General features: G+C 42.2%; 1 protein-coding gene across 2 annotated transcripts in view; it reads left to right on the forward strand.

Moving 5' to 3' along the window:
* Window positions 1-6,415, forward strand: part of LOC129681624 (zinc finger protein 345-like) — a 13,556-nt gene extending 7,141 nt beyond the window's left edge. For both annotated transcript variants that reach the window (XM_055613646.1, XM_055613647.1), the window contains exons 3-5: window positions 743-869; window positions 1,170-1,265; window positions 2,814-6,415. In XM_055613646.1, coding sequence (XP_055469621.1) covers window positions 743-869; window positions 1,170-1,265; window positions 2,814-5,107 — 2,517 coding nt within the window. In that variant the 3' untranslated portion in view covers window positions 5,108-6,415. The remainder of the gene's footprint in view (window positions 1-742; window positions 870-1,169; window positions 1,266-2,813) is intronic.
* The last annotated feature ends 5,634 nt before the right edge of the window (window positions 6,416-12,049 follow it).

The following is a 12,049-nucleotide window of genomic DNA, read 5'->3' on the forward strand; positions in this document are numbered from 1 at the left end:
AGAGAGAGAGAGAGAGAGAGAGAGAGAGAGAGAGAGAGAGAGAGAGAAAAGAGGTTGATTTTTATACTAAGGATCCGGAGGTAGGGGGCTTGTTTTCGTAGCTGATCAGTTAAATAGTCACGTGTGTAACCAAGAAGTCCTTTTTGCAAGAGAGCATTCTTGGGGGGAAATACTTCTGCCTCAGTGTACAACCTCAAAAGGTAAGATTAGGGACAAGGACTATAACCAATCTGTACTTTCATCTTGGAAGGGGGTTGGGGTAGTTTAGGCTGGTGCTCTTTGAACAATATGTGCTAATCTGCAGAGGTAAGTAGGTAACCCAAAGTCGAGGAGATAGACACAGAGTGAAGTCAGAGATGCCAGGCTTTTATCTTATCTGGCATTTAGTTCCCAAAGAAGGAGTCAGTACTCTTAGCAAAGCAGCTTCTAATTGCCAAGTTTCATAATGTTGAATCTGGTGGATCCAGCGTAACTCTAACTTGGAATATTGTTGCTTAAACATTGTGCTGTGTACTCTTTCTTAAAGTGTTAAAAAGAATCCTTTTCTAATGTACTTTAAAATGTGATTGTGTATGATGGATGGTGGGATTGATTGCTTTATAAGCATTCTCTATCTCCCCAAATTAATAGAAAGTAGATATTTTGTGAAAAATGTAGTGAAATGTCATTAATAATTTAATCTTCTATTTTTCTATTTGCCAATGATGAGTCATTCACAGTGAACTGTGGTGTGTTGTTACAGAGGTGGATGTCCTTTGAGGATGTGACTGTGAACTTCAGCCAGGAGGAGTGGCAGCAACTTGACTCTGCCCAGCGATACCTGTACCAGGAGGTGATGCTGGAAATCTACAGCCACCTCTTGTCAGTGGGTGAGCACAGCTGGCCTGGGGATGCAGGGTGGGCCTCATTGAAAGGATTTCCTTCCTTCTCTTTATCAGAAGTGTATCTCTCTCTTCCTCTCCCCATCTCTCTTGTGTGTGTGTGTGTGTGTGTGTGTGTGTGTGTGTTTACTTCATTTGTCCTGATGCTTCATTTCTTTTGTTCACCTACAAATTATACAAAATAGAATGTTGACTTGGTTTTCCCAATGAAGCAGTGCAAAACTTCATTGGATCATCTCTAAAAACATGAAACTACCCCCAAAACCCCAGCATCTTTCTCATTAACAGGGTATCCCGTTCCCAGCCCTGGAGTCATCTTTAGGATGGAAAAAGGAAAGGCAGCACAGACAGAAAAGGCTGAGTTCCCAGGCCAGAGGTGTCAAGGTAAGCCATTCCTGGGTTGGGTAGATTTCGTGAGGCCTCTGTCAGTCTGTCTCACCAACTCTCCAGTGGTGGTCACCTTTAGAAAAACTCCGTGTAGTTTTTATGGTTAATTCTGCGATCCGTTTATTGTTGATGTGAGGCAATGTGAGACTTTCTGAAAGGTGAGTTTGTGGGATGAGCTTGTCTCCTGTGTAAGTGCACAAGAATTTTTTTATTTTCATGTCTTGTTTGTGAACACCTGCCATTAGCCAAGTTGATTAATATATTGCTCAAGTAATGGAGAAAGGACTGGTTGTGGTTTGTATGTTCTAAGACTGACTTTTGAATTAGTATATGGTCTTTTATACTTAGTATATTTATAATTAGTATATTGTCTTTTATATTAGTATATTGTCTTTTATATTAGTATAATTCAAAAGTATATACTTTTGAATTAGTATATACTTTTGAATTAGTATATTGTCTTTTGGGTTCTTTGGAACTCACTGACTTTCTGAATTCCTATGCTAATTCCTTGTTCCCCTTAGTTGTGGCACCTTAGACTTAGTATTCTGTATGTTCCTCCTGTGACAGGTTTGCCGTAAAGGCTCTGTTCATTCTGAATATGACATGCAGTGCATGTTGTGTACAGTGAATTTCTTAGTCCTTGACCTTAACAGTCTCTTCTGCCCTGTTTAGGTATGTGAGGACAGTTCCTGTAAGCTGGTTCCCTTCCTTTATTTTCAGAGACCAGAAGTTGGGATCATTCAAATCAGAAAGTCTTTTTGTCTGGCTAAGCATTTTTTTCTCTTCTGGGCTTCTGAACTATTTTCTCTCGCTCACTGCTTTAATTTATTTGGTTATTTTGGAATCCGTACTCATGATCCTTATTGAATACAAAAGTTATTTTCTTAACCCCATTGGCATGAGTACAGACCATCTCCTTTTGTTATTTATTTCTATGGCATTTTATTTATTTTTGTTATTGTTATTTTTCACACATGTCTCTGTGTAGCCCTGGCTGTCCTAGAACTCACTTTGTAGATTAGGCTGTCTTGGACTCGCTGAGATCCACCTGCCTCCGCCTACCAAGTGCTGGAATTAAAGGCTCGTGCCAACACACCTGAGTTTTTCTTATTTAGGTTAAGTTTCCTTATGTGATTTATGGATTCCACTTAAGACATGTGAGCAATCAAAATGCTACTGGTGGATTTTATTACAACAAATGTTGCTATTTTGCTTTTTGATAAATTTTGATGCAAACATACAGTTATTTTCTGTTATAAAGGATTTAGAAACTTTCTGATGTTTTATTATGTATATATATTTCCAACTTTTAAAAATAAGTTTCTGTGCCTCATCCTCTGATCTGTTGTCATAATTATATGAATGTCTGCTATATAGGTGATCCCCGCTGTATATGGTCATTGGTTGGCTTGTTTCTACTAATTGTTAGCATCATCTGCATCATTAGTACCTGACTTAGGCATTTATAGTTAGTCTCAGTCCCTCCATATGATTCATCCTCCATCCTATTCACTCTGCTTATTCCTTTGTCTGTGTTTGTAGAAAAATCAGGAATTGATACCTCACCACAGAAAATGTCTGCGAAAGCTTCAGTTCATAGTAATATGGCAAGTGAAGTCACAAGAGATGATTCTTTGTGTCCCTTTCTACAAGAACTATGGCAGGATACTGACATTACAAAGAAAGATCAGCAAAACCAGATTCTACCCTTCCATCCTGGTACTTTCCACAAGAAAACTCTGAGCACAAATAGTGGTCATGAATATCAAAAGCCTGGAGAAAACATTCCCTTGAGACCCTACTTCATTTCTACACAAGAGGGTCTTCCACGATATTGCTCACTTCCAAAAAGTTTGGAGCTAAATCTAGGAGCAAATGGTCAGAAGGAAAGCAGAGTCACAGAGCAGCTTATTAACATTGTTGCATCCAGTCAGCTCCTGATACAAGGCTCTTGTAATGCCAGCAGTGTGGCTTCTCATAGAGAAGAGTCATGCAGAAGCACTGGGAACAGAGAAGTTCTCAGTGATAAACAACCACTGATGCATGGAACCCAGTCTCAGGAGACAGCAGATCAAAGTTCTAAGTGTGGGGAGATCCTCTATGCTGTTTCTTTGCATAAACCTGACATCACTCTCACTGTGAACCGACCAGTTGTTTCCTACAATGGTGGTAAGGCCTTCCTTTATGTGTCCAATTCATTGAGTTACCCATTCCAACTAAAGGTGGATCATCTAGTTCACACTGGAGGGGAATCTTACAAGTGCAGCAGCTGTGAGAAATCCTTTTGTACTGAGGCTGCACTCCAAGAACATGAGCAAACTCACATAGAAGAGAAACCGTATGTGTGTAGTCTATGTGGGAAAGCCTTCAGCGATAGGCCAGCTTTTTATGAACATGAATTGATTCACAAGAATCACACACCTTTTATCTGTGACAAATGTGGGAAGGCCTTCTTACGTAAGTCAGAGTTGACATCCCATAAACAAAGTCACAATGGAGAGAAGCCTTACAAATGCAATGACTGTGGGAAATCGTTTAAGTTTCCATCCCAGCTGAAGGTGCATCGTCAGATCCACACAGGTGAGAAGCCTTACGAATGCCATGAATGTGGAAAGTCATTCAGTAAAACAGCCAAACTCAAGGTGCATCAACGAATTCACACAGGAGAGAAACCTTATGTGTGTTCTCAGTGTGGAAAAGCCTTCAATCAGAAGTCCATACTAGACCGGCATGAGAAACTTCACCCTGGGGAGAAGCCTTACAAGTGCAGTGACTGTGGGAAGTCATTTAATTACCCATCCCAGCTGAAGGTGCATTGCCATAGTCACACAGGGGAGAAGCCGTACAAGTGCCACGAGTGTGGAAAATCCTTTAATTTTCCATGTGAACTGAAGGTGCATTATCAGAATCACACAGGAGAGAAGCCTTACAAGTGCCGTGAATGTTGGAAACTGTTCAGTAAGATGTCCCAGCTGAAGGCACATTATCGAGTTCACACAGGAGAGAGACCTTACAAATGCAGCCACTGTGGAAAGGCCTTCTCTACTAAGGAGCAAGTCCAAGAGCACGAGCGAATCCACACAGGAGAGAGACCCTTCGTGTGCAGTGAGTGTGGAAAAGCCTTCAGCAGCAGGTCGTCTTTTCGTAAACATCAGCTAATTCACACTAAAGAGAAACCTTTTGTCTCTCAGAAATGTGAGACAGGTGTCCAGGAGTCTACTTTGACACCCCATCAACAGCTCCATATTGGGGAGAAGCCTTACAAATGCCCTGACTGTGGGAAGTTGTTTAATTACCCATCCCAGCTGAAGTCGCATTATCAGACCCACACAGGGCAGAAGCCTTGTAAGTGTCCTGACTGTGGGAAATCATTCAGTAAAACGTCTCAACTAAAGGCACATTCTCGAATACACACAGGGGAGAGGCCTTATGTGTGTTCTGTGTGTGGGAAGGCCTTCAAACAGTTGTCAACATTGAGCAGACATGAAAAAATTCACCTGGTGGAGAAGCCTTACAAATGCAATTTCTGTGGGAAGTCGTTTTGCTCTCCATCTGAACTGAAGGTGCATCTTCTGATTCACACAGGGGAGAGACCTTACAAATGCAACAACTGTTGGAAAGCCTTTTGTACTAAAGTCCAACTCCAAGAGCATGAGCGAATTCACACAGGAGAGAGACCTTATGTGTGCACTCATTGTGGGAAAGCCTTTAGAAGCAGGTCAGTTTTCTCTAAGCATAAGTTGATTCACAGGAAGGAAACACCTTTTGTCTGTGAGATGTGGAAAAGTATTCTTGCAGAAGTCAGAGTTGACATCTCATCTACAAACTCACATTGAAGACAAACCTTAGGGATGTCAAGACTGGAAAATGGTTTAGTCAGATACACTACTGGAGGTGTGCCATCGGGTTCACATGGTGGAGAAGCCTTCCAAATGCAGCAGCTGTGGGGAAGTCTTGGCGTCTCACGCCCAACTCTGACAGCGTGAACAAATGAATTCACCCGGGAAAGAGACCCACTTTGTGCTCTTGAGTGTGGAAGTCTTCAGTAGCAGGATAATTTCATAGACATCACATGTCTCACTAGGGTGAGACCTTTGTCTCTCACAATGTGGTCAGATTTGCCATCTTGAGGAGGAACTCATTGAAGAGGATGTCATGAGTTGGAAATCATTCATTTCTGGATCACAGATCAGTCCCATCATCAGTCTGTGGGTGGGGATGCCCTATGTGTTCTGAATGAAGGAAGGTCCTTAACAGGTCAGAATTCACATATATACTACATGGCTCATACCACAATGAGATTTTTACATAATGCAGTTTTACATAACAGTTTACTGAGAAATGAGTTCTTCACTTTATCAGCATATTCCAAAATGAAATGTATTTCTGTATTTACTTGAAGTTTATTTTATGCTGAGATAAAATTGCATATCAGCTGATTAACTTTACAGAAAACAAATATAATTATTTGTTGATTGTTTAGACATAGTAAACATGCATGAGGAAAGTTACTCACAAATTAACTACTACTACTAAGCACACATATTTGTCTTGTTAAACATGAATTTCATTTCAGGATGACCTGGACTAATTTCAGAAGTGTTTTTGTAGATTGTGATATAAGGTACATTTGTTGTGAGAGTCCAGTAAAGCCCTTAAGTGCCAGCCATGGGAATAGTAGGGTGGTTCTGTAAATGGGCATATGTATGTATGTATGAACTGTATATGTATATGTATGTATGTAAGTATATGTACACATGTGCCTGTATTTAGTGCCTGTATGGGCTTATATGTATTCCTGCAATTTCATGGAGTTTTCTATAGAATTAACTTCAAAATACAAAAGAGTAGCTTATTATTAAAAACACATTCATTTATTTTGTATATATGTATGTACACTCGCTGCTAGGTGTATGTGGCTGTGAATCAGTGAGAGTCAGTGATCTTGCACCTTATGGATTCTGGGGGTTGAACTTGGATTGTCAGGCTTGGTGACAGTCATCTTTACCCACTGAGCCATCTTGCTTGGCCTGTGGCTTTTATTTTTATTTGTTTAACAGTTTCTGTCTTGAGCTTGCACCATCAATAATTAATTCTTTGTTATTATTATGTGGATGTACCTTGAATAAATGAGATCTGGGACATTTCACTGTTCACATTGCTTTTCTTTTTTGTAATTAGCTCAGGTCTATGCAGCTTTTTTTTTTTTTTTTTTTTTTTTTTTACCTGTAGCATGTGTGGTGATAGTGGAACCAATCATTCAGTCTGTACTTTAAAGGTTATTTGTGTGAGTGCTGGTATTTGTGAGCCATATATGTTTATACAGGATATAAACCAGGAGCCGACAAATCATGGCTATCGCGTAAATGGGGCCTATGGCATTTTTTTGGAGGCTAGAGAGGTGGCTCCGTTTGTTGAGCATGAGGAGCTATTTGTATTCCCAACACACAGGTAAAAAGCTGAGGAAAGTGGTATGTGCCTGTAAAATCAATGCTTGAGGTGGGGTGAGGGAGTGGATACAGTAGGATTCACAGAACTTGCTATCACCCAGCCTAGTGAGATCTGTTTATTCCAGCTTCAGTGAGAACCTTTATTTAAAAAACCAGGCTGGAGAGCTGGCTCAGCACCCACGGATGCTTGCTTTCCGGAGGGTCTGAGTTCCGTTCCCAGCACTAATGTCCGGGGGCTCACACCCCCTAAAACTCCAGGTCCAGGGTATGGCCCCCGGTCTTCACAGGCACCTGCACACATGTAGCGTACATTCCGCACAGAAGCACGATACACAGAAGTAATGAATCTTAAAAAAACAGATTGTAGAATGAATAAAGAAGACACCATTGTTGGCCTGCAGCCTCCACATACATGTGTGCACATGAGCACATATACACAACCACACAGGGAAAAAGAAAACCCGTAAAAATGATTTTGTTTGAATGTAATTACATTCGTGTTTGTATTATTAAAAAAGAGTTATTGTGTGTGTTTATTTTGTGGTGCAGTTTCAGGGAGTGTTGAGAGAGGTCTGGGGACAGGCCTTATCACAGTGGAGACGGGTTTCCGAGATTGCGGAGTCCTTGGCTTTTTCTGCCTTCAGCTATCATCTGGGGTGTTCACCTGACCTCAGGTTCAGGGGGAGGCTTATGTCTTATATGGCCCTTCCCAAACACCAGATGCCAAGCTTTTTTTCTTCTAGAAAGCTGCATCTTCCTGGTGTCTCCTGCCTCTTGCTGCATGCCTTTAGGCTGTGGTACGGTAACTTCTTTGTTCTTTTCCTGCAAGCCCCTATCCTTATCTCCCTCTTGGTCTCTTGATCACCTCCCCTCTGCCCCCACACATTTTTTTTCCCCCAGCAGAAATCCAGTCATTTGCTTTTTGTGTTTGGTCATAGGCTGAAAAATCTGGAGGGTAAATGGGAGATTAGCTTTGGAACTGATGAGTCTGATGTGGGGGGAGTGAGGGGTACAGGGCTTCTTGGGCCATGGTCATAGCTTTGTGAAAATGTCCTTAGCTTTACAGCCAAATCGTGAGTAACTTGTGCAGTTGAGGCCCTTGAAGTCACAGTTGAGGGGTCATGAATGTAACTGAGTTTCCAGTGGAACAGCTCCTATTATAATTGTGAGAAAAGCCTAGACTTGAACCCTGTTGCCTGTTGCTAATCTCGGTGCAACAGGGTGCTTCCCCACCACCTTTTCTGTTATTTGCAGTGAACCCCATGATAAATAGAATGTCATCTGATTTGATCAAAAAACATCTCCACCCCCATACCTCTTCAATAGGTCTAAGAATTAAGCCCAACACAGTAATGTCGTGGTCACAGCTTCAGGATGCATATGCATTGGGAAAGTACTCTCAGTTGCTAAATGGGGTGGAGGTAAACACCCCTTCAAGATAGCTTTGGTGGAGCTCATAGAAAAGCAGAATTAGAAGCACAGGCATTCAGATGACAAGTGGGCTGGAATCTCCCATGTTGATGTTTAAAAAAACAAAAACTCAACCTTAAAGGGAATAAGAGTTTATATTCTAGAGGCAAATTGGAGTTACCAAGGTCTGGCAACACAGGTTTTGGTTACCCCAAATTCTATGTTCCAATGTGGAAGCAAGAAGCTTCATGAAGTTTTATAGTTTACAGAACAAAGAAAGTCATTATCTGTAGAGGAATGTTAATTCAGAACATGGCTGTTCTGGCAAGAGATCACATCCAAAGACCTTTTAGGCCTGTGTGATCCAACTGTCAAGAGATCACATCTGAAGATCTAGGTCTGGGTGATAACACACCTTTTGCCTGTCCAGGAGACAGGCAAGCAGATCTTAGTTTCCGGTGAAGAAAAGCTTAGATCCAGGCATGGTGGTACATGCATTTAATTCCAAACAATGAAGGTAAAGACAGTTTGTAGAAGGAAGCACCCATGTTTCAAAGTGGTGTTTAATTGAGTGGCAAAAACAGTGATGAATCAGAGAAAGATTTGACAGAATAGAATATGCCCAACTCTTATGAGAAGAGAGGAAAGGGAAGGTGTTTAAGGGTGAATGCAGAGAGTGAGGAGGCAGTTTTACTGGGACAGTAATAGATTGCAGTGAGAGAACTCAGGTGAAGACCGAATGAGCCAGAGAATGAGAAAGCCAGAAGACTAGAAGAGACTCTTGAAGTTAGTTTGAGGCCAAGCAGAGCAATTCAGAAGTCCAGAGGAAAGCCAGATTGGCTAAGTTAGCTTGGAGAGGAGCTTGAGCCAGAACAGCTGAATCGGAAACAGCCAGCCCAGAACTCAGCAAGAACAAGGGTGAGCTTATTTAAGCAGTAAGTCTCAGGCTGAAAATGTTCTAGGCCTAGGTTAGATTGTACAGGGGCTAGAAGCTTCCAGGACTAGGCCTCAGTTAGAAGGAGGCAGTGAGCCTCCGAGACAACAATTAAAACGGGCAAATGAAAGTCCCTTTTTCAGTTATCAAGGCAGCAGAATGGTGGTCAGTGGGAGATCTCATGCTCTGATGCATTCTCAATTAATTTTTTATTCACTTTACATCCTGGTTGTAGCCTCATCCTTTCTTCCCATCCAATCTCTCTCTCTCTTCCTCCACCCCCTACCCTTGCCTATTTCTCAGCAAAGGTAAGCTCCCTTTCCCATGTACCCCAGCGCATCAAGTTGCATCAGGCCTGAGCATGTCCTCTTCCCCTGTGGCCTGACAAGGCAGTCCCACCAGGGGGAAGTGATCAAAAATCTATCAGGTGAGTCCGTGTCCAATGCAGTCCCCTGTTCTGTTACTGGAGGACCCACATGAAGCCTAAGCTTCCCATCTGCTACATTTTAGTAGAGGGCCTAGGTCCAGTTCCTGAAAGGACTTTGGTTGATCTTCAGTCTCAGCAAGCACCTCTGGGGCCTGGTTAGTTGGCTCTGTTGGTCTTCTTGTGGAGCTCCTGTCACCTCCAGGTCCTTTTCTCTTTCCTCCCACTTTTCCACAAGACTCCCTACTCGTCACCATATGTTCAGCTGTGAGTTTCCGTGTCTGTTTTGAGGCAGTGCTGGGTAAAGTCTCTTAGAGGGCATATCTGCCAGGCTCCTGTCTGGAAGCTTAGCAGAGTATCATTCATAGAGTCAGAGGTTGGCACTCTCCCATAGTGTGGTTATTTGGTTAGTCAGGCAGTGGTTGGGTAGTCCCTCATCTCTGTTCTAACTGCTCTATCTTTTTCCCTGCACATCTTGAAGGCAGGATGAATTTGGGGTTGAAGTTTTTGTGGGTGTGTTGATGTTCCCAACACACTAGGAGAAGAGGCTAGTTAGTGTCCTCTTCAGACTCCAGCCTTTGCTATTAGGAGTCTCGGTTTGAATTCCCCTCATATCCTCCCAGGAGCCTACCCTGTCTCCCACTTGTCTCATGATGTTCTTAACTTTGGGGTTGGTGGGAACAAGATTAATAGTTTCCAAAAAGTTTGTTGTTGTTGTTTTTAAATCTACTAGCCACAGGATATTAGTTATCAAGGAATGGCTATTTCAGGGGCTAAAGCTAGCCTGAGATGGGACTAGAGGCAGGGCTCAACAGTTAGCACTGCTTTTCCAGAGGACCAGGTTTAACTTCCAGCACTCATGTGGTAGCTCAGCCATCTATAATTCCAGTTCCAAGGGATCTGACATCCTCTTCTGGCTGCTGCATGCACATGCTGTCTGGACATACAGGTAAAACAACCATAAAATTAAATAAAAAATATAAAAACAAAAAAGTAGCCCAAGATAACATGATTAGCCTGTGGACCTGCAGCAATGCAACTTTTCCACATCATTACAGTTCTAATCAGTCTTTGCAAACACTGCTTCTCTCTAGAAATTATTACACCAACAATCATTTCCTATTGAGCCTTCGCTTCCCCTTCTCTTCATCACCTGACAGACTTGCTGTTTTACCCTACTGATCTCTTCCCATAACCTTAAGATAATACCTTCACCTTTCATTAGACCTCTAGACCCTTGTAACAACCTTTTAACCCCTCCTATATCAAGCAGGTCTTCAACACTTCTTTGAAATTCACCTCGCTCATTTACACTTAAAGCAAAAAAGAAGTTGCTCCCCCTCACATTAAAGCTCCCCTCCCAGGTCTAGTCCTTGATTCACTCCAGCAACTGTGGTGTAAAACCCTAGCCCCATCATATTAATGGGTACGGTTAGGTACCTGGGAAGGCATGCTTTTGGTAACATTCCATTACCGAGATTCTCTGTATGCAAGAGGATGTAGTAAAGCAACATGACCACTCTGTTACTATCAGGGACAAAGAGGAACAGAGAAAAAGCTGGGGGGAGAAGGACACTGGAAGTTGCTAGGAGAATGTTAGAATGGTGATCAAGGTTAAGTCCTGAAGCCATTTCTGGATAAGGCTGAGGGAGTGGGTCAGTGATAGGATATCACCTTTTTAAAAGGCTGCTCTAGAACAGCAGTTTCCATCCGGGAGAGATTTTTGTCTCCCACGGTCATTTGACATTGTCTAAAGACACTGTTTTTAAAGTCGTTGGTGGTGAGTGGTGCTGCTGGTGGTGGGTGGCTCAGAAATGAAGAGTGGTATTTGTAGAGCAATTCCTTTGAGATAAAACATTCTGTCTTGGAGGGAAGCTCATGAAGAACAGGATGTGCTAAAGAAAAGGGAAACACTTTATCCTGTAGGGAAGTTCATTAAAATTCAGAAAGTTAGCACCAGAGAGATGGCTCAGCTCTTAAGAGAAGGTACAGCTTTTGGTAGAGGAGTCCGGTTCGGTTCCCAGCACCTGTCAGTCAACTCTAGCTGACTGAGTGTAACTCTAGCTCCATGGGATTCAATGACTTTGCCTCTACAGCACCATGAACACGTACCCCCTCCCCAATGTTAAATAAAATCTTAGGGGATAAAAAAGCCCAGGAAGTAAACTCAGTAGCTTCTAGAAGTACCAGAAACTGACCAGATCCACAGTGTACAAGATTCCCAAGTGTACAAGATGCTCTCAGACAATCCTCGTTGTCTGGAAGAGGAGAGACCATCTGTGAATTATGCAGAGAGCTACATGTTTTTAGCTTTCATGAGCTGAGCTGTCTGTCACCCACGCTGAGGTATGCTTGGCGATACAGCTCCTGTTAGCTTTAAAATTGTGTGTAGGTGTGTGTTGCAGTTTTTCTTTTATCATGGATAGCACCCAAATAATTGCAACTGAACTATTATATTTGTTTAAGAAGCTTTTTGGCACAATACTGAACAGACATTACTCTATTTTTAACTCTCTGTGCTAGTCTGGCTTCCTCCCGGTGTAAATCATTTTTGGCTTTC

The sequence above is a fragment of the Psammomys obesus genome, unplaced genomic scaffold (genome assembly GCF_907164565.1).
Source record: "Psammomys obesus unplaced genomic scaffold, mPsaObe1.curated_primary_1811, whole genome shotgun sequence".
Classification (NCBI taxonomy): Eukaryota; Metazoa; Chordata; class Mammalia; order Rodentia; family Muridae; genus Psammomys; species Psammomys obesus.